The sequence below is a fragment of the Ylistrum balloti genome, unplaced genomic scaffold (assembly GCF_031769215.1).
Source record: "Ylistrum balloti isolate Yb309-2 unplaced genomic scaffold, AGI_CSIRO_Ybal_v1 Utg370356, whole genome shotgun sequence".
NCBI classification, from domain to species: domain Eukaryota; kingdom Metazoa; phylum Mollusca; class Bivalvia; order Pectinida; family Pectinidae; genus Ylistrum; species Ylistrum balloti.
In genome coordinates, this window is record NW_026782253.1 from 1 (window position 1) to 21,947 (window position 21,947).

At 34.2% G+C, this 21,947-nt stretch overlaps 1 protein-coding gene and 1 pseudogene across 1 annotated transcript; both read left to right on the forward strand.

Moving 5' to 3' along the window:
- Positions 1-28: 28 nt before the first annotated feature.
- Positions 29-3,540, forward strand: LOC132553808 (methyltransferase-like protein 27; annotated as a pseudogene).
- Positions 3,541-16,420: 12,880 nt separating this feature from the next.
- Positions 16,421-19,856, forward strand: LOC132553809 (methyltransferase-like protein 27). Its single transcript, XM_060218086.1, has 5 exons — positions 16,421-16,531; positions 17,573-17,704; positions 17,957-18,095; positions 18,579-18,671; positions 19,675-19,856. The coding sequence occupies exons 1-5, from the start codon at positions 16,421-16,423 to the stop codon at positions 19,854-19,856; spliced, it is 657 nt and encodes a 218-aa protein (XP_060074069.1).
- The last annotated feature ends 2,091 nt before the right edge of the window (positions 19,857-21,947 follow it).

Here is a 21,947-nt window from a genome sequence, read left to right on the forward strand (position 1 = left end):
ATAACATATATTTGTTTCAGAATTTGAAATGAATACAGACGAAACTAGTAATGAGAAGGTGGTTTACGATAAAATAAAAAAGTGCTCTCACCAGGACACACTAAGGAAGAGGTCAAGGATATTTACGACAGCTGGGCTGATACGTACGAAATTGTAAGTCATCAATTACCGCTAATCTACATCATCTGGTGAAAACTACAACTCAATTATTTTTCATTTCAAACGCAAAATGATGTTCAGTACAAGAAGACGTTATACATCAGACGGTTGTTCTATATGATAGTTCTGTCACTCGAGTTTGTAAATTTGGAAAAAAATGTTATGATATTAACAATATGATGTGGCATGTAGTGAAATATCGTTAGTTTAAAAACGTGCCTATTCAATACTATTTGGAAGCATTGTAATATATTTCGAATAAACAACACAACAAATACCTAATGGAATTATTATCTTTAAATCAATAAATAGATTGGAATCTAGATAGAAGTCCTATGATTAAAACAACAATAATACAGTTGTTTAAACGTTTTTACAGTTTATCCCACGTGTGTATGAATATTTCTTTATAATTGTAATAATTGATTCATAGAAGTGTTACAACACCAACTTGAAGTAGGTAGTACAAATGATATATTTTTGTTTAAAAAATATTTTATCTCTAAATTTCTGTTAAAATGCGCTAGTGTGTCTTTTGTACAAATATTCACGTGTAAGAATTTCGGGTTTAAAATTCATACATAAAACATCTACAGATTAATGATGTAGCGGGTTTTCTTGTTCAGTTAAAAAGGAAGCCATACATATTCTACAAACTATGTGCTAGGCGTGATGATATTGATATCGTCACTGTAAAATTTCCATTTCAACATGGTTATGTTGTGCTTCCCAAACCTATAAGTTTACATGTCGCAGTTGGTTCATTAATAAAGGGTTGAATTTGAATTAAAATCATGTCGATATGTATGTTGGTATTTTTCTTGTTGTTTTCATGTAAAGTTTAATGTCTTTTGTTATGATTGAAACAAAACATAGCAGAATGTAGTTAGGCGAAGTTCTCTGTTACTTCAATAAATCATACTTGTATGAGCACAAACAAAGTCATTAAAATGGAAAGCATTCATGTGTACCTCTAATCCTGTGATCCGATCTGTAAATGGATATCTCATAAAAGACGAGAAATATGTAGATGTGTTAGTGATTTTGGTTTTTTCGATATAAATTGCTTTTTTTTCGCTATAAAATGTTTCATGTACTCCAGTCCAGATACATGTCAATTTATAGGATTTAAACCCTGGCCGATATCAAGGTCCGTTACAGGCAGCCATTGAATGCTGTGAAGTTATACCAGAAGCAAACAGAGAGGGTGCCTTAGTGCTCGATGTGGCTGCTGGAACAGGATTTCTTGGGAAAGAGGTATAACTCAGAGAGTTCAACATGTTTTGAATTTAGAACTTTTGTGATAATTTTCTAATGTAACCACAAGATTAGAGAACAAGTAAGTTGGTCGACAGTAGAAGTTAACATGGGTTTTGTTTTTAAGTCAAACTTGGATCTTACCCAGGGTCTCATAATGTGACCCTGATCTAACTATGGTAATGTACATTTTGAATGAAGTTGTCAAGACGTCAGTGTTACATTGATCTATATTGGTTTTATAGCTGCAGCTGAAAGGTTTCAGAAATCTTCATGCATTGGACCCATCAACAAAAATGTTAGAGAAGGCCAACACTCGAAATATTTATCAGAAATTCATCAACGAGTTTATATCGGAGGAGCCACTGATCCAGGTAGAAGCTGGTATGTAGGAAATGGTGATTGGAGAATGGATTACGTAATTATTTTAATTATGTATGGAATTAAATTACACCAGTATTTAAACCTATTAATTACAATGTTCTTTCTATAGCAGTGTTTTATATATGACTCGATAGAATTGTGCTTGTGTTGGTTCCTGAAGATATTGAAGATATTGAAGATATGAATGTATATTTACCAATTTAATCTCGAAAATGTATTCCACTGCTAGTAAGAAAAGACACATCAAAGAAACGGATTAAAGTCAATTATAAGAAACTGATTTTAATTTCAACTGAAATATAGATTTTGCGATTATACCATACGGTATAATTCTATAACAACAATATTCCTATGATTTAAAAGAAATATCAATATATTGCCTTATAAGTTCGTCTCTTATTACTTAATATTCTTACTTGTGTGTAATAGGATTGATTTGTAACGTTTTGTAAACCACAGACTATTTCTTTCCGTGCAGACACCTATGACATTGTCGCTTCATCCGGAGGAATGGGTCAAGGCCACATTCCGTCAGGTGCATTATGGGAGATGTTAAGAATAACTCGTAAAGGTATTCACTTTCTGTATTTTTTCTCATTTTTCCGGCTCTTTTAAACATTTCACTATCATCCCTTCTAGATATTTTGCAGTATCTAACACGGAACAGCTGTGTACAGTTTAATTCATTATTTAGCTCTACTGTGTCTTCTATTTTTTTTGTACAATATTTTGTAAGAGTATGTGGTAAACATTGCTGGTGGACTGTAAGTCCCCGAGATTTGCCGTAACCTGTACGCCACGTTTTAATTCATTGTTATATTCGCACGGTTCAGAATATACACATGTATTTGTTTAGTTTTAAGATTATCGGACAGATAGAAATCACAAAATTTATTTAATTATGGGATTTGTGCACCTTCCCGTCTGGATTGTGAATTTTATTGATATGTAGATAGATATGCATGAAAAAAGGAATTGATATAAGGCAGAACATATATAAGTCCTCTCCCATACATAACATCACAGTGGTACAAGACAAAATAAATTAATTTACAACATAGTCATTAAATGATAATGTTGTAATATAACAGAATGGAAGTAACTCCTATCTACCTGAGTTTACTTGATGTATGAAAGTTACAAAATTTATTTAATCTTTAGACTAGTGAATCTCCTGTCAAGCTCTTGAATTTTCTTTCGCCCACTTTGGATTTTTTTTAGCTGTATGATTTTTAATCTATTTATGCTTAATTGTAGCGGACTATCAATTTGTATTGAAAGGTGCTTTACAATTGTGTGTCTTTTATTCAATCATCGTTAAACGCTGATCTTGTATTCTTTCTGTCTTGCAAAATTACTTGATACTGACAAATTCAAATTTTATCGTTTTGTTGTATATCATCTGTGATTACCCTATCTTTACTTTGGGCGTTACACCTTATTAGATGATATGTACTCAAATGAATGCTTCGTGCAGATGGGAACGTTTGCCATTAAAGACCTTTGTTCCTATAATATATTTCATGTCAGTTCTTCAATTTTAGTTGTTGTATTTCAGGTGGATTTATCATCTTAGTGATGCGAGAGGAATACCTGAGACATCCGCAATATGACGGTATACTGGAAGTGTTGATGGAAAACATGGAGAAGACTAGAAAATGGAAAACGATTAAAAAACTGAAAATTCCGAAGTATTTTGAAGAAAAAGAAGGCGTTGTATTCGTATTCGAGAAAGCATAACTTTTGCGTGAACAAAATGATTATGACGGAATATTTTTTTCACTAATAATTAGATTGTAACTTCATACGGAAGCCGGTTAGTGCCCCAGAGAAATTATTATGTCATATCATAGTAACGTATGAGGTACTCAGCTGTTATTATGCCATATTCTTTATACTGAGACCCTAACTACCTACCGTTACTTCATGTCTATGTGAACTAATCATATATTTATATATCTGTTTTCTTAACACTATGACTAGCTATGAGTGTTTATGTATTATGAATATAGGAATAAATATTAGATATATCTGTACCATTATAGTTTATCAGCAATATCATGAATATAATATCAATGAAGTATAATGTTGACATTCTGCCATCACGTGTACATTGAATAACATTTATTGTTTAATGATAAAGTGTGATAGAATTGTCCGAACAAAGAATATATATTGTTTGAATAACAAAATTTCAGCACTATTTCTACAAGTAAACACCCGAAGAAGCTTAAAAAATCTAGACTTGTTATCCTTCTGAAAACCAACGATTCTCATTGGTCGATCATTCGTAACGTCAATTCGTCAACTACATATATTGGCATTTGTAGAGTTTATGAAGGTTGTGTACATTTAATCGGCTATATTTAATCAGTATGTCCAGCACCGTAAAATGACTAAGCGGTAGAGTTTGTTCATTCGACCATAAAAGTTTGAGCCTCAAAGAAGCTTACCGATGTCCAGTACTGGTGATTCAAGCAATGAATCCTATATTGGCTTGGCCGACGCCGGCAAAATAAGCGTAAATAACATCAAGAAAATACCAACACGGCAACATAATCATAATTCAACCCCAAATTCCATATAACTAGGACAAAATATGAACAACAACAAAAAATTACACGGGGACTCCTGAAAATGAAAAAGTACAAGAACAATAAAATTAGGTATTCCGGAAGGGTAAGCGTCTTCTGCTTCACTCAAGACACCCGCCATGTAAACCCTCATTTCGCATCAGAAATTGAATATTTCAAAATTTCATTATGACGACTGCAAAATTTCCACGCCCTTTCGATTAACCTGCATACTCGAAACCTTGTGTTTTGAGTTGATAGATTTTGAGATATCTTGATATTGAGAAAAAAACCTTTAACCATCGAATTAACTACGACATGTTACCACCATAGGTTGGAAACGCAGAAATGTTGCTTTTCAGAAATCGAACATTTACATTGAGAAAAATGAAATCATAACGCGAAGACCTTGCAAAAAAGGTCATATAATCATACATTCTGAAATGACAAGCTTCTGCTGTGTTATCGACGATCCGCAATATGAATTTTGGTCAATCAAAGTAACTAATGACATGTTTCCAAATGTGAATGACGACAATGAAACAACACGGCATACCAGCAAGACATCAAAACTTGAGCTATGTTTTTGGGTAAATTACATGTCAATAACTACCAAGAAAGAAATATATTCAGTAATGTCATTTTATTAAATGACGAATAACATGGCACACGTGGTAACAACAATGTCCACCATGTTGTAAAAACATATTTACAACAAAACGATATCATAATTTCAATATAGTCAAAAACCTGGAGCAGAAAATATGCCACAAGACTGCGATGCTGTCAATCATATCATTTTGTTATTACTCTAAGTCACGCGCTGCTGCATGTGGCCGGTATAACATATCCGTCGTGAGTTTTAATTCAAACTTGCCAACGTGAAGAAAGTGTTAAGGTATTCACTGTCAAACTGAACTCGGTAAGTAACGTTATCGATTATATTTTACGTTGAATGTAGTTGTTTACATTTCGTGATTAGTATTTGTTATGAAAGAAAAGGGGTAAATACATCACTGCTAAGCGTCCTGACATTAATTCAACCCGATTTATCTGTCTTATACTCCATGGTTTATACTGTACAATTCAGAGAGGCATGTTCATGTGAAATTAAAAGAAATGATTACTATTAACTACAAAAAAATCAATATTACATTTGTCTAAAATGAAATTAAGACTAAGAACAGATGTCTTAAATACTTAATAAGGACATTGAATGCTAGCTTTCTAAAATATAGCAACAAATTATGGATATGAAAAGTTTCTGAATTGGAGAATTGGCCGAGTAAATGTAATTAAAATAACTCAATGTAGTCGAGCGGATTGTCTATTCTTCCATTAAAGTTTTCAGCAAAAATGACACTACCCGATTGTACAAAGTACTGTAAACAGATATATGGACTGGTGTATCAGAGTCTATATGCTGCTTAATGTTAACTCAAGGAACCTCTTTTATCTGTTTTCCTGACACCTTTCGTTCTGGATTTTATTTTCACAAGAACTGCGTGACAATTTTCATTGAAAATATGTTAAATCAACATATTCTCATGAATACTGCTCATAAAAGTATGCAAGAGAGATGTATATATGACAATGTAACATGATCTTGGAGATCCGATCTAACAATATCTGCTGTGAATAAGGACTTCGCGGGACGTAGGTTATGTAACTGATTTATCACACTGTACTACAAAACAAATCATACGAATTGTACTTACTATGTAATGAAAGAATGATCATTATCCCGAGAACAAAACATCATCTACAAGCTTTTTTCCACCTGCAATAAGCGACTTTAACAAACCGGCGTCAAACGTTGACTTGACTTACATCCCTTGTTGCATCAATCAGTATATACTTTTATCACAAACCTCTCGTGATATACCACGAGGCAATAACAGCAATGTTACAGGTATCAATGTTGGTAATAGAAAAATAACATCCTATTCGGTCAGAAACTCAGTAAGCAACTTAAATTGTTATTTATTTAGATATCATCTAAAGGATTCTCCACTATGTTGTTAAAGAAATGTCAAAACATGGTGATTGCATTGACAAACAAATCTATTTTAAAGCATCTATTGAATATATCAGAGCCACGAATAGAATCCGATTATGTAATGTTCGTGTTCATTGCTTATACTAACTTATGTAATTTTCTATAGTAAAAATCCGAAATATTTCATCTACTCGATTCATTAATATCAATTTCCAAGTCTCACCCCCTCCCAGTATACGATGGACATGTGTCATGTATATTATCACAGACTGACAAGATAGAGACACTACTGCTTCAGTGGAACAATACTAACTGTATATACAAAGTATAACACTAATATTCACAGAGATGTGCCTAAGTATATCCATACTGATATGGTAGCAACACAAGGGAATGATACCCCTTCATATGCTACATTGAATAGGTGGGTGGCAGAATGTTTGCATGGCAGAGAGAGCCTTGGGGATGACGCCCGATCTGGAAGGCCTGTCACTGTTGTAACTCCAGAATAGTCAATGGCTGATAGGCGAGATATAACGTCAGTACAGTTTGGATTTCACAGGAAAGAATACATTACACGGGGCACCATGGTAAGTCCCATCTAATGGACTGAATGTTAGTGAACAGTAGCGTAATCGTGCTATAATTTGTTGTTTTAGTGTCCATACGTAGGTCATCACCCTAAAGCTTTGTACTGTTCTATTATTTTTTCCTTTCTTTCAATTTAACCACACAGGTACTTCATGAATCGTTTCCACATCCCGTCATTTAAAGATATCGCATTATAAAGTGTGATATTTAAAGGGTGGAGAGGGAAAACTGATATGCAATTGCAGTGCCTTTGTAATTGAATGTTGCATTTGACATGATGTCGGCAGAAATTACTAGTTTATTTAAATACACAGTAACAGTAGTGAATATTCCACATGACCACTTTGACTTTTTGTATTAACTATTTTACGGGCTCAAACAGTGTTGGGTGGGGCACAGAAAAGGAGACTCCAGACATCCAGAAGCTCTTATATCCGTTAATGAGATGATCAGTAACAACCAACCCCGACCCAGGTTAGTTAGGTAAATGTAAATGACCTCACTTTAACGAAATTCTGTTAACACACTGTGTGGTAACACTAGAGCGATCTAGTGAGGTACCCGAAAATGACACCACTTTTACGAAATTCGGTTAACACACATTGTGGTATCTCTTGACCAGCCTATTGAGGTACATGAAAATGACCTCACTTTAACGAAATTCTGTCAACACACAGTGTGGTAACACTAGACCAGCCTAGTGAGGTACATGGAAATGACTTCACTTTGAGGATTTTTTTACACACAGTGTGATAACACTACAGCGGTCTAGTGAGGTACATGAAAAATGGCCTCACTTTAACTAAATTATGTTAACTTTTTAATTTCCACCTACGCATTTCTACACATTGTGATTGTCATATCTCTCTTATTTGTGGAGGTATTGATCTATTGATTATATTTCATAAATTACGAGAAATTGCTAAACAACTTTTGTTGTAGTAGATTTGAATTTGGTAAATATTTCTTACGCTTTGTGCGAGTTGAAAATACAAGGAAATTTTTTCCCAGACATCTTGGATTGATGACGTCGTGTGCTCGGTGTGCGTAAATGTCTATTCGCGGTCCGGGTTGCATTCCACATACAAGTTCATAAAAACGAAATATTTCATTCGAATTCAATACATGGATACCTAATATCCAAAATGTTATGCATGAACATTGTGCGTCTGTATTGATAAAGAATCGGTTGAAATTTCCTTTCTTAAACATGCCTCCATTTACGATCGTTGCCGAATCAGAGTTGGAAAATTCTTTAGACGTTTCCGTAAGATGACACATTTACAATATAATGTATATCCTATTCAGACTATACAGCGAGCCCTCGCATGCTTATACATCTGCATTTTCCCTTTGATATCATTTCAAAAGAAGCATGCAGCACTTGCGATATCACACTATACATGTAAACCCACCTACTCCATATGTACTATGTACGTTTTTTCGTGACGGCTTTTTTAATTTTGTGTAACATCGACAAGAAGGACCAACTTTTATTCGCGAGCTCAGCGCGCGCTTTATGGTATTTTGTGTTGTTATTCTTAACCAACAAACTTCAGCTGTCTATCATACATTTTGTCATTAAATATTCAAGCATTTTTGTAAGATCAGTAATAGCAACACTTAACGTTTAACGTCTGCTGTAACGGCCTGTTGGCCTTTCAACATTTCAGGAGACGTGATAAATTTGACAATCAGGTTATTATTCATATAAACAATGTACTCAACTTACACAAGTTATCAAATATGAATTCATTAGTATAGGTGTTTCATGCTTGTTTATTATAAAGTCCAAACTTGTAGTAAAGAGGAGACACTTGCGAATAACTTTATGAACGAACGGAAGAAATTGGAAAATCAATAAAAACATAACAGAATAACGCATCCTATTCAAGTAAATAGTTATATATTTTACATACAAGATGCAATGATAAAATACGACATAATTCTTAAGTTGTAATTTTCATTATATCAGTATCCAATCTCTAACATGATCGTCGTGCATAAGACGGCGATGACACCACGGAGATAGATCGAAGTCTGTGGTAACACATTAGTATATGTGGATACGTCGGCGTGTGTTAGTGAAGCCATGAATCATGCAGTTCAAAATGTGGATCATCTTGCGTTGAAATTTAGGCAGTGTCGATTTCATATGTTATTTCAAATTTGTTTCTATATCCACAAAAAGTTTATGTTAACTTATATACCACCCTGTTTAGTATGTTGATATCGTCGTGTTTTCTTTCGCATTAATGCTTTTGCTGAAAGCAACCGGCCACTTAACTACGACAATCATTGTGTGCAAAAGCTTATTTCAATAAAGCCACAGTTAATATCTCACCATGATTGTATAAACATATCATCTTGAAAAATCTTAAATTTTCCTCACATCAAGGCGTTTGCAGATAGCCGACAAGACTTTAACAACCATTGTGTTGAGATTAACATTAATTTTAATGACAGGCCATAACTCTCTGTGGTTGCTTGAACATGCATACTTCTAATATTTTTTTTAGTTTTTAAAATTTTAGTAGTGAACATCAATGCAGTCGGATTTTGGGATCTGATATTTTACACGAATAAACCTCCAGCTCATTTACATAATGAAGCAGTGTTTTAGATAAGCATAGCAGTTGATAGAACGTTAAACAATATAAACCCATAAATCTTAAATCATGTTTTTTCTCGACAGAAAACAAAAAACAAAAAACTGCCACTACAAAACAATTTTGACTCGATTTCCTATAGGTTATCTTAATCTTTATTTTAATTTTCTTCTTTATTCCTTTGTGTAATACTCAGGTATTCCTTATATTGATATTCTGACGCTCGTTTCAATTAATTCAAGCTTTGTATGCATGCCTGTGTTCTAAGATATTTATGAATATAATTCAGGAATTATATTCTATATCAGGAGAGAAAAATATATGTTTACTTGTTAATTGTATAAACGATGTAAACGTATTAAATGTGCATGCAGACTTTTCCTGAAAGAAATTTAGGTTGCCATCGTAACCAGATAACCATGCACTGGTATTTGTGTAATGACCTTTAGTTCAGTCCAGCCGTTAAACAAAACCTTTGACACTACCATTCTTAGAACTAGGAAATCTGTGTTACTGTTACTCAAGAAGTAAAATCAAGAGGTGGATCTTAAACAACTCCTTTCAGCTCTTGACCAATCTTCAGCACTTTCTTCTTGTTGCATTTCTTCAAGACAATTTGATTTTTTCACCTCTGTACACTACCATTCCCAATCCTAATCTGAAAGAACGCCTGCGTTCTCTTGCCGTGAGACTTTTCTGTTCCACGAAAGGTGAACGGTTGTAAAGTATACTAAGCGTATTTCGTCCAAATCAGAGAAGAAATATACCATGATCGAAATCATTAAAGTGATCGAGTTTCTTGATGACAACATCTTTATCGAGTTCGACGGTACGATCTCCCAACAGGTTATTGACATACCTGTCGGAACAAAATGTGCCCCTGTGTTGGTTGACTTGTTTTTGTTTTTATATGAGGCCGAATTTATATAAATTAAAGACGTCTTGTTGTTAAATAAGAAGAGGTTTATTGACCACGTCCATTGTACATTTTTTTATGTAAACATTAGACTTGAAAGTCAACAGGTTCTCCTACATCAGCCGCTCGATAGTTTCCTACAACGAAACCACCACAGCTTTCCACCAAGTTGTATGATTAGCGTTGTGATTTCAATTCTCTCGCGAATTTCTTATTTCTTGATAGCAGCAATCCTGCATCCCTTACCTATGGTGTTTACATGTCGCAGTTGGTTCGATATTCAAGAAGCTCTTCCTTTTATCGCTATTTTCCTACAAGAAGTCATAAAATGTCAGACAAACTCGAAACACATTGTATAAAATGATGCAGGTTGATGAATAATGTCGCAAAATTTTAACAAATAAGTTTTTTTTTTTTTAGTTTCCTATTATAACTTCTGGTGATTGAATTAACTTTTAAATCTGTTTCACGAAGCTTTTCTTGTTTAATGAAATTTAAATATATTTTTTATATTTTTTTCATCAAAAAAATCTTGCTGCTATGGTAACGTCATTCCCGTGTTTTTTTTAAATTATATATTTGACTGGAAAAGTGTGAAAATTCATGTTGAAGTAAAATGACAGATTTTCCTTAGCATCATTAAAATTCCTGGAAGTTAGGGGGTTAACACACAGTGTGGTAAAACCCACAGCGGTCTAGTGAGGTCCATGAAAGTTACCTCACTTGAAGTGGGGTACATAGTAAAAACTTCATGTGATGTTGAGATCCGATTTTCTACGCAGAATCCGGGGCCGGCAAAGCGGGGAAAATACCTCGCTGTTTTCATAGATCACTTCGTGACTGTGTAGTCATGATTTGTACCCCGGAACGAAATGCAACCCCCCCCCCCACACACACACACACACACACACACACACACACACACACACACACACACACACACACACACACACACACACACACACACACACAAACTTTATGTAGAAGCATTATACATTGATTGTCTAATCTTGTCATATTTTGCATTCTAATGTTTAATCATGTAACCACTGCTATTTCATAACTGTTTATCTGTCTGTAAGAAAGGGTCACTTTTATGTTGGTAAAACTTACTGACCAATCCGTTTAACGTTCTAATATGACAATGCAATATGTTAAAATGAATCAGTTTTTGCATATTTAAACATTACTTAAGCTATTTATATACACATTGCTTTGGAATATTTTAGCCAAGTGTCAACCAATGAGACTTAATAAAACGATAAACGTCTGTGAAATATTTACAACTGCGCATCATCTTACAGGGTAACATATGTGCACACTTTTGTGTTCGACAGTGGTGCAATATTTTATCGTGCAAGTTTATTTTCAATAAACAATGTAATATTGTTATGACAGGGATATGTATCATTCAAACATGCTAGTGCCAAATGGTGTTCTTTACGATATCAATTCACCATACATTCCCATGTAGATAAAACGGTAAACCAGAAAGATAGAAGATTCTCGATACAAACCCGAGATACTTTTAATGAATGAAATGAGCAATAGCGTCAACAGTACAATAAAAGCATATTCTAAAACTCTACCACTGAATAAAGCTGTCTTGACACTAACCTGTTAATTAATCGTCTCAAAATACAACACGACTAAAACGGACTTAGGCGCCGCCATTTTCGATAGACTTGCCGGGGACGAGGCATATATAAATGTATCCGGTAAGGAACCTGGATGGAACATGCGGTACGGGAAACAGCTAAATAACCGTACATTATATGCATCACAAACATTGACTGGTCAATATCGGCTTTCTGTTGCTATTAAATAATCGTATATTAGACGCATAACAAACCTTGACTGGTCAGTGCAACATATCTAAAAATTGAAACCACAAACATATACAAAAAGGTAGTCAAATGTAAATATCCAGTCTACACATGAACATCTGGCCCTGGTAGTTAAAAGACTGGTTAGAGATAACCAGTTGTTAGAGAAACTAAGCGAAGACGACAAGTTTGGGAACATTTTTAATGTGAAACAGCTGAAGATTGGCTGAGACAAGTAAGTGCTCTTAACACTCTTGATCTTTCATCAGTGACAATATTTTGCTGACTAGTCACTAGGGAAACGAGTATAAAAGTTAGAAACAATATTACACCTATTCATTGTGACCTTGGTTCGTGTAAGGAAAAGAGAAGGAAAGACGATCTGCCCTTGATAATCAAGGTAAGTGGGTGTATCGCTTACATTTTCCTTTGTATTTTATTTTAATCGTTTTACATAGAAGAGCAATGGTATAACATGTTAAGCATAACAAATCACGATAGAAACCGCATTAGTATACAATGTAGTTAGAATGTACTGAAGGTTCCATTGCAGTACGGTTTTCCTATTTTGCAATACATTACCCTTTTTCAATTTGAAAACAAAATATTGTTTGTTATGTTGAAATTGAAGTTTTTGACATTTGTCGTTAATATGGAACAGGTAATCCATGACTTTATTCACTTAAACTTTTTGCAGGCAATATTTCACTGCTTGCACATTAAACACAGAAAAAAAACTATTAGAAGGATTTTAATGCACACATAACCTCGATGAAACAAGAAAAAATAGAAATCTTTACACGGAATCCAATGAAAAAGTACAAGGAATAAAACCAGGTATTCTTCCATCATTCAGTGATTTATTTCCCGTTTTACATGTTCAAGGTTTCTCTGTCACCTCCAGTCCCTAGGGTTAATGACTTCTGTTTCATTGACGACTCCCGCCGTGTATTGGTCAATCCAAAAATGTATTAGCCATGATCCTGAATATGATCAAGTTAAAATAAAATGGAATCTACCGTTATACAAACGAGCGTCTAACACATCCAATGAGATTATTAAGACGACCTAACATCTTGAGTCTTATCAACCCGCATTTCTCAAACCCATGGTATATTCGAGGCAAAAAACTTATCAAATGACATTTTCATCAATATTTTGTCTATAAGGTTTGTTAGAACAAATGTGGTACATTTTCGCTAATTATCATTATTGAACCTTTTTGCGACAAGTAAATCTATAGATCTTGGTGAAATCAATTATGTGACTTTCAAATGCATGTATACAATTTATGGAATATAATGATAAAAATAATAGAAAATCCTCCTCCATGTCGGTATGCGGACTTTTATATGAACGGTGTTATTTTCGTAATTGTGGCATTACGTTATTTTCGAAATTGTGTGATAAGCTGAAATAGGATTCTGTACAAAAGTAATTCTCGAACATAAATACAATGATGGGGTTCGCACAACGTCTAATGCGAGATCGCACAAAGTATACACGGTAGGAAAAAATGGACGAAGTTGGATGTCGCAAATATGTGCGCTCAATGTACGGTTCTCTCGCACAGATGTGCGATTCTATCGTAGTTAATATGGATTTAGAAGTGGCTTATTACAGTATGGGGTGGGTTTATTTATGTTATACATATATAGGAGTACAGCTGAGTATATTCCCTCATCAACCCATTTTTGATAGATCAAGCACACGTATATCTGTCAGGTACACACTTAACATTGATACACTGATGATTGTTGAAAACGTTTCACTCATAACTAGTCATAATATGCAGACACCCAGGTCCCTTTTTGAATCGTTTAAAATCTTCTACAGTCAGATATCTTTTTACGTTACTCCTGTATTACTCTCACTTTCCTGTCATTTTATAAAGATAAAATATATTTATACTCGTGCAAATGTTAAGTGTTGTTACACCGAAGACCTAGCCGCCGATAGGTATATTTTGTTGTCACCACTCGCCTATTTCTTAAATGTGAACCTAAATATCAGAGAGATAATTAAACTCAGGGCCCAGTTTTGTTTTAATTACTGTAAAATTACAAATGACCATTATAATAATGATGAAAATTTAATATGTCTATGGTCGCTATTTAGTCATAACTAAAGGAGCTTTCCATTGACTTTTCAATCCGTAATATTTATCAACCATTTCACCAAACAATTTTGCGTTAGATACTGTATCGTGCCTCTTTTTTTTTTTTTTACACTCAGAAAATAGCAAATCAGCAGGTCTCACATAGTTACATAGCGACTCTTGCTTCCCCTATCTCTCTCTCACCTCTCACTCTCCCTCTCCCCCTCTCCCCCCCCTCTCTCTCTCTCTTCCTCCCTCTCTCTGTCACTCTTAGTTCTGTTTTTCCCTCTCTCCCCCTCCCTCTTTCTCACTCCCTCTTAATCTTTCCTTTCCTTTCTCGCGTCTTTTCTCCTTTCTCTTTCCTCTATCCCTTTTCTCTCATCCCCCTCTCTCTTGTTCACTCTCCCTCTCTCACTCTCACTTCTCTCCCCCTTCTGTATCGTGCCTTTGTGCGGACGATATATGCATGATGCGAGTATGAAGTTGTTGATCTGTTGTGCGATACCACCACGAAGTGTGTTTTGAAGTAAGCATTCAAAAGGGATCAACGTGTAATCAACGATCCGCCAGTCCTTGGTCAATGTGAGTAAAAAATGTCAAGTTTCCAAATGAGAATGACGAAAATCAAACCAAAAGACAAACCAACAAAACATCATCAATACATGGACGAGTGAAATGGGAGGACTTGGTAATGCCCTGATTTCATCCTCAGCATATTCCTTGGCTTTATACAACTTTTTATGAAATACCTTCCCATACAGTTCACAGCTGTACTTGGACCGCTGCTCATCTCTTTCCGAAAGAAAGCTGTCATAAACAACAAGAAAATACCAACATGTGAACATAATCATAACCCAAACTCAAATTTCGTAAAGCTAGGGCAAAATATGGAGATTTACATTGAGACTCATGGCCAGATGTTCTGGAAGAGTAAGCGTCTTCTGCTTCATTGACGACACTCGCCATGTAAACCTTGGTCAATTTATGTAAGTATGTCACGTTCTCAAATGAGAACAAGAAACAAAATAGTATGCCGTCATAAAGACTTATTCGGTAGACCCATGGATTGTTTAACAAATAACAGTTCTTGTCAGATCGCTTGACATAATGTAGTTTTCTTATCATTCACAAGGAAAGAAGACATTTTTACTCACAAATCACCAATTTATGAATCACGGGATTGGTTTTGAAAGGTCTGTGTAGGCCTTGATTTCAAATTCTGGTGGGTATATACGATAAACGTGGTCAATAAATCTTTTATCCTTTTAAGACAATATTTCATCAATATATCTGAAAGTGGAATTAAACAACTCTGCATGGTCTTTGTGACCTGATTTTATCAGTTCTTCGATAATTTTGCGTCGTATGAAAACAAGAATAAGTCAGCCAGAAGGTATGTCAATTGTCTGTAGGAAGATTTTACCACTACACTCGAAGAGGATGTTGTCAACCAGACATTTGATGGGTTTTTTCTCTACTTTGATTTGGGCTATTTTTTCTTTAAATATGATTAAAAAAAAATCCCAATCTTATATGTGAACTGTCTTTCACATTTCTTGAAAATGAAAGCTTCCATAACAAGACAAGGCGTTCTTTCAATTCAGAAAATGGTATGGAGATGTCCATAGTGGAGAAATCAAGTTCCACTGAAGTCATTTAGGCAAAATCTTTCTGAGAAATGAAAGTCAGGAAAACTTTGTTGTCATTTACACTACTAACATTTAGGGTTGTTATGATTATTCATAATTGTTACCACTACTACTATTACAGAACATTTTAGAACTTTAAAGTCAGATGATTGTTAAGTTCCGGGTGCCTTTTGTTCTATCCTACAATGATGTATCAGGTCCATATATATTTTACACGAGTCTTTTATAAACATTTGAACAGTCTATCATACGAAAATCAATAGTGTCCCCCCCCCCCCCCTGACGAAACATTCCAATGCAAAACTGTGACATATATTCGTCTTCTAAAAATTATCACAAATATTAGTTTCAGAATTAAAATGAATACAGGCGAAACTGGTAATGATGTGATGAAAAAGGTGTACACACCAGGGAAAGCCAAGGAAGAGGTCAAGAGTATTTATAACATCTGGGCTGATACGTACGAAATTGTAAGTTATCAATTCCCGCCAATCTACATCAACTAGTGAAAACCACGATTCCATCAATTTTCATTTCAAACGCAAAATAATGTTCAGTACAAGTAGACGTTACACATCAGACGGTTGTTCTATATGATAGTTCTATCACTCGAGTTTGTAACTTTTGAAAAATATCTGTTTACAATATCAACAATATGATGTGGCATGTAGTGAAATATCGTTAGTTTAAAAACATTTCTATTCAGTAATATTTGGAAGCATTATAATATGTTTCGAATAAACAACATAACAAATACCTAATGGATGAATAATCTTTATAACAATAGATCAAGTCAAATAATTAAAACAATAATTAAACAGTTGTTCCACGTGTGTATGAATGTTTCTTTATAATTGTAATAATCGATGTCGTAGAGGTGTTACAAAACCATCTTTAGTCTAAATTTCTGTTAAAATGTGTGTCTTTTTTACAAATATTCACGTGTAAGATTTTCGAGTTTGAAATGCATAAATTAAACAGCTATAAATTAATGATGTAGCGGATTATATTGTTCAGTTAAAAAGGAATCATTACATTCTCCACCAAGCTGTGTGTTAGGCGTGATGATTTTGATATCCTCACTGTTTAATTTCCATTTTAACATTGATATATTGTGCTTCCAAACCTATAAGTTTATAGGTCGCAGTTGGTTCGTTAATAAAGTGTTGAATTTGAATTAAACATATGTTAATATGTATGACGGTATTTTCTTCGTTGTTTTCATGCAAGGTTTAATCTCTTTTGTTATGATTCAAACAAAACATAACAAAATGTAATTAGGCAAAGTTCTCTGTTACTTCAATAAATCAGACTTGTATGAGCACAAACCAAATCAAGCATTCATTTGTTCCTCTAATCCTGTGATCCGATCTGTAAATGGATATCTGAAAAAGACGAGAAATATGTAGATTTGTTAGTGATATTGTTTTTTTTTTTCAATATAAATCGTTTTTATTCTTCACTATAAAAATGTTACATGTACTATTGTCCAGACACATGTCAATTTATAGGATTTAAACCCTGGCCGATATCAAGGTCCGTTACAGGCAGCTATTGAATGCTGTGAAGTTATACCAGAAGCAAACAAAAAGAGTGCCTTAGTGCTCGATGTGGCTGCTGGAACAGGATTTCTTGGGAAAGAGGTATAACTCGGGGAGTTCAACATGTTTTGAATTTAGAACTTTTGTGATCAGTTTCTAAAAATAAATGTAACCATTAGATTGGAGAACAAGTAGGTTGATCGACAATGGAAGTTATCATGGGTTTTGTTTTTAAGTCAAACCTGGATCTTACCCAGGGCCTCATAATGTGACTCTTATCTTACTTTGGTGATGTACATCTTGATTGAAATTGTCAGGACGTCAATGTTATATGAAACTGTATTGGTTTTATAGCTGCAGCTGAAAGGTTTCAGAAATCTTCATGCATTGGACCCATCAACAAAAATGTTAAAGAAAGCCGATACTAAGAACGTTTATCAGAAATTCATCAACGAGTTTATATCGGAGGAGCCACTGATCCAGGTAGAAGCTGGTATGTAGGTAATGGTGATTGGAGAATGGATTACGTCATTCTTTTATCTGTGTATGGAATTAAATTATACCAGTATTTAAACTATTAATTACAATGTTCTTTCTATAGCAGTGGTTCATATATGACTCGATAGAATTGTGCTTGTGTTGGTTCCTGAGAGATATTGAACATATCTCGATGAATGTATATTTACCAATTTAATCTCGAAAATGTATTCTACTTGGAATCAGATAATAAGAAAAGACACATCAAAGAAACGGATTAAAGTCAATTATAAGAAACTGCTTTTTATTACAACTGAAATATAGATTTTGCGATTATAGCATACAGTATAATTCTATAGCGACTATATTCCAATGATTTAAGAGAAATATCAATATATTGCTTGATAAGTTCTTATCTTATTACTTAATATTCTTTCTTGTGTGTAATATGATTGATTTGTAACGTTTTGTAAACCACAGACTATTTCTTTCCATGCAGACACCTATGACATCGTCGCTTCATGCGGAGGAATGGGTCAAGGCCACATTCCGGCAAGTGCATTATGGGAGATGTTAAGAATAACCCGTAAAGGTAATAACTTTCTATATTTTTTCTCATTTTTCCTGCTCTTGTTAACATTTCACTATAATCCCTTCTAGATATTTTGCAGTATTCCAACACGGAACAGCTGTATGCAGTTTAATTCATTATTCAGCTCTACTGTAACTTCTATTTTTTATTTTAAAATGCTAATCGCTTGTGCGGTTTTTGTATAATCCTTTGAAAGAGTATGTGGTAAACATTGCCGGTGGACTTTAAGTACCCCAGATTTGCCGTAACCTGTACGCCACGTTTTAATTCATTGTAATATTGACACGATTCAGAATATACACATGTATTTGACGTAGTTTTAAGATTATCTGACATATAGAAATCACAAAATTTATTTAATTTTGTAATTTGTGCACCTTCCCGTCTGGATTGTGAATTTTATTGACATGTAGATAGATATATATTACAAAAGGATTGGACATAAGGCAGAGCATATTTAAGTCCTCTCTCATACATAACATCACAATGGTACAAGGCAAAATACATTAGTGTACAACATAGTCATTAGATGATAGCATTGTAATATAACAGAAGGGAAGCAACTCCTATATACCTGAGTTTATTTGATGTATGAAAATTTATCAAATCTTCAGGCTAGTGAACCTCCTGTCAAGTGTTTGAATTTTCTTATTGTTACTTTGGATTTTTCTCAGCTGTATGATTGTTATGCTTTTTTGTAGCGGACTATTAATTTGTATTGAAAGGTGATATTGTCTTGTGTATCTTTTATTCAATCATTGTTAGACGCTGATCTTGCATTCTTTCTGTCTTGCAAAATTACTTGATACTGACAAATGCAAATTTTATCGTTTTGTTGTGTATCATCTGTGATTATCCTATCTTTACTTCGGGCGCTAAACCTTATCAGATGATGTATACTCAAATGAATGCTTCGCGCAGATGATAAAGTTTGCCATTACAATCCCTTTGTGCCTATAATGTATTTCTTGTCAGTTCTTCAATTTTAATTGTTGTATTTCAGGTGGATTTATCATCTTAGTGATGCGAGAGGAATACCTGAGACATCCGGAATATGACGGTATACTGGAAGTGTTGATGGAAAACATGGAGGAAACTGGAAAATGGAAAATGATTAAAAAAAGGATAATTCCGAAGTATTTTGAAGAAAAAGAAGGCGTTGTGTTCGTATTCGAGAAAGCATAACTTTTGTGTGAACAAAAAGACTACTGACGGAATATGTTTTTCACTAGTAATTAGATTGTAACTTCATACGGAAGCCGGTTAGTGCCCAAAAGAAATTAGTATGTCATATCAATGGCATAATTACGTATGAGATACTCAGACGTTATTATACCATATTCTTTATCCTGAGACCCTAACTACCTACCTTTACTTCATGTCTATGTGAACTATTTTCTTAACACTGTAACTAGCTATGAGTGTTTTTGTATTATGAATATAGGAATATATATTAGATATATCTGTACCGTTATCATTTATCAGCAATATCATGAGTGATATGAATATAATATCAATGAAATATAATGTTGACATTCTGTCATTTCGTGTAAAGACATTGAGTATCATTTTTCTTGTTCAATGACCTAGTGTGATAGAATTGTCCTACCACTACGGGTGTGTAGCTCAAGGAATATATGTCGACATATTATTTAAATAAGTAAAATAAATTTCAACAAAATTTCAGCACTATTTCTACCTGTAAACATCTGAGGAAGCAAAAAAATCTAGACTTGTTATCCTTCTTAAAACCAACGATTCTCATTGGTCGACCATTTGTAGCGTCAAATCCTCCACTAGATATATTGTCATTTGTAGAGTTTATGAAGGTTGTGTATCGGCTATATTTAATCAGTATGTCCAGCACCGTAAAATGACTAAGCGGTAGAGTTTGTTCATTCGACCATAAAAGTTTGAGCCTCAAAGAAGCTTAAAAGTGTCCAGTAATGGTGATTCAAGCAATGAATCCTATCTTGGCTTGGCCGACGCCGGCAAAATCAGCGTGAATAACATCAAGAAAATACCAACACGGCAACATAATCATAATTCAACCCCAAATTCCATATAACTAGGACAAAATATGAACAACAACAAAAAATTACACGGGGACTCCTGAAAATGAAAAAGTACAAGAACAATAAAATTAGGTATTCCGGAAGGGTAAGCGTCTTCTGCTTCACTCAAGACACCCGCCATGTAAACCCTCATTTCGCATCAGAAATTGAATATTTCAAAATTTCATTATGACGACTGCAAAATTTCCACGCCCTTTCGATTAACCTGCATACTCGAAACCTTGTGTTTTGAGTTGATAGATTTTGAGATATCTTGATATTGAGAAAAAAACCTTTAACCATCGAATTAACTACGACATGTTACCACCATAGGTTGGAAACGCAGAAATGTTGCTTTTCAGAAATCGAACATTTACATTGAGAAAAATGAAATCATAACGCGAAGACCTTGCAAAAAAGGTCATATAATCATACATTCTGAAATGACAAGCTTCTGCTGTGTTATCGACGATCCGCAATATGAATTTTGGTCAATCAAAGTAACTAATGACATGTTTCCAAATGTGAATGACGACAATGAAACAACACGGCATACCAGCAAGACATCAAAACTTGAGCTATGTTTTTGGGTAAATTACATGTCAATAACTACCAAGAAAGAAATATATTCAGTAATGTCATTTTATTAAATGACGAATAACATGGCACACGTGGTAACAACAATGTCCACCATGTTGTAAAAACATATTTACAACAAAACGATATCATAATTTCAATATAGTCAAAAACCTGGAGCAGAAAATATGCCACAAGACTGCGATGCTGTCAATCATATCATTTTGTTATTACTCTAAGTCACGCGCTGCTGCATGTGGCCGGTATAACATATCCGTCGTGAGTTTTAATTCAAACTTGCCAACGTGAAGAAAGTGTTAAGGTATTCACTGTCAAACTGAACTCGGTAAGTAACGTTATCGATTATATTTTACGTTGAATGTAGTTGTTTACATTTCGTGATTAGTATTTGTTATGAAAGAAAAGGGGTAAATACATCACTGCTAAGCGTCCTGACATTAATTCAACCCGATTTATCTGTCTTATACTCCATGGTTTATACTGTACAATTCAGAGAGGCATGTTCATGTGAAATTAAAAGAAATGATTACTATTAACTACAAAAAAATCAATATTACATTTGTCTAAAATGAAATTAAGACTAAGAACAGATGTCTTAAATACTTAATAAGGACATTGAATGCTA

Excerpts from the sequence above, each read along its gene's own strand:
- LOC132553809 (XM_060218086.1), top strand. The coding sequence starts at position 16,421 with ATGAATACAGGCGAAACTGGTAATGATGTGATGAAAAAGGTGTACACA. Across the intron at positions 16,532-17,572 it reads GGGCTGATACGTACGAAATT|GATTTAAACCCTGGCCGATA; the intron begins GTAAGTTATCAA and ends GTCAATTTATAG. Across the intron at positions 18,096-18,578 it reads ACTGATCCAGGTAGAAGCTG|ACACCTATGACATCGTCGCT; the intron begins GTATGTAGGTAA and ends CTTTCCATGCAG.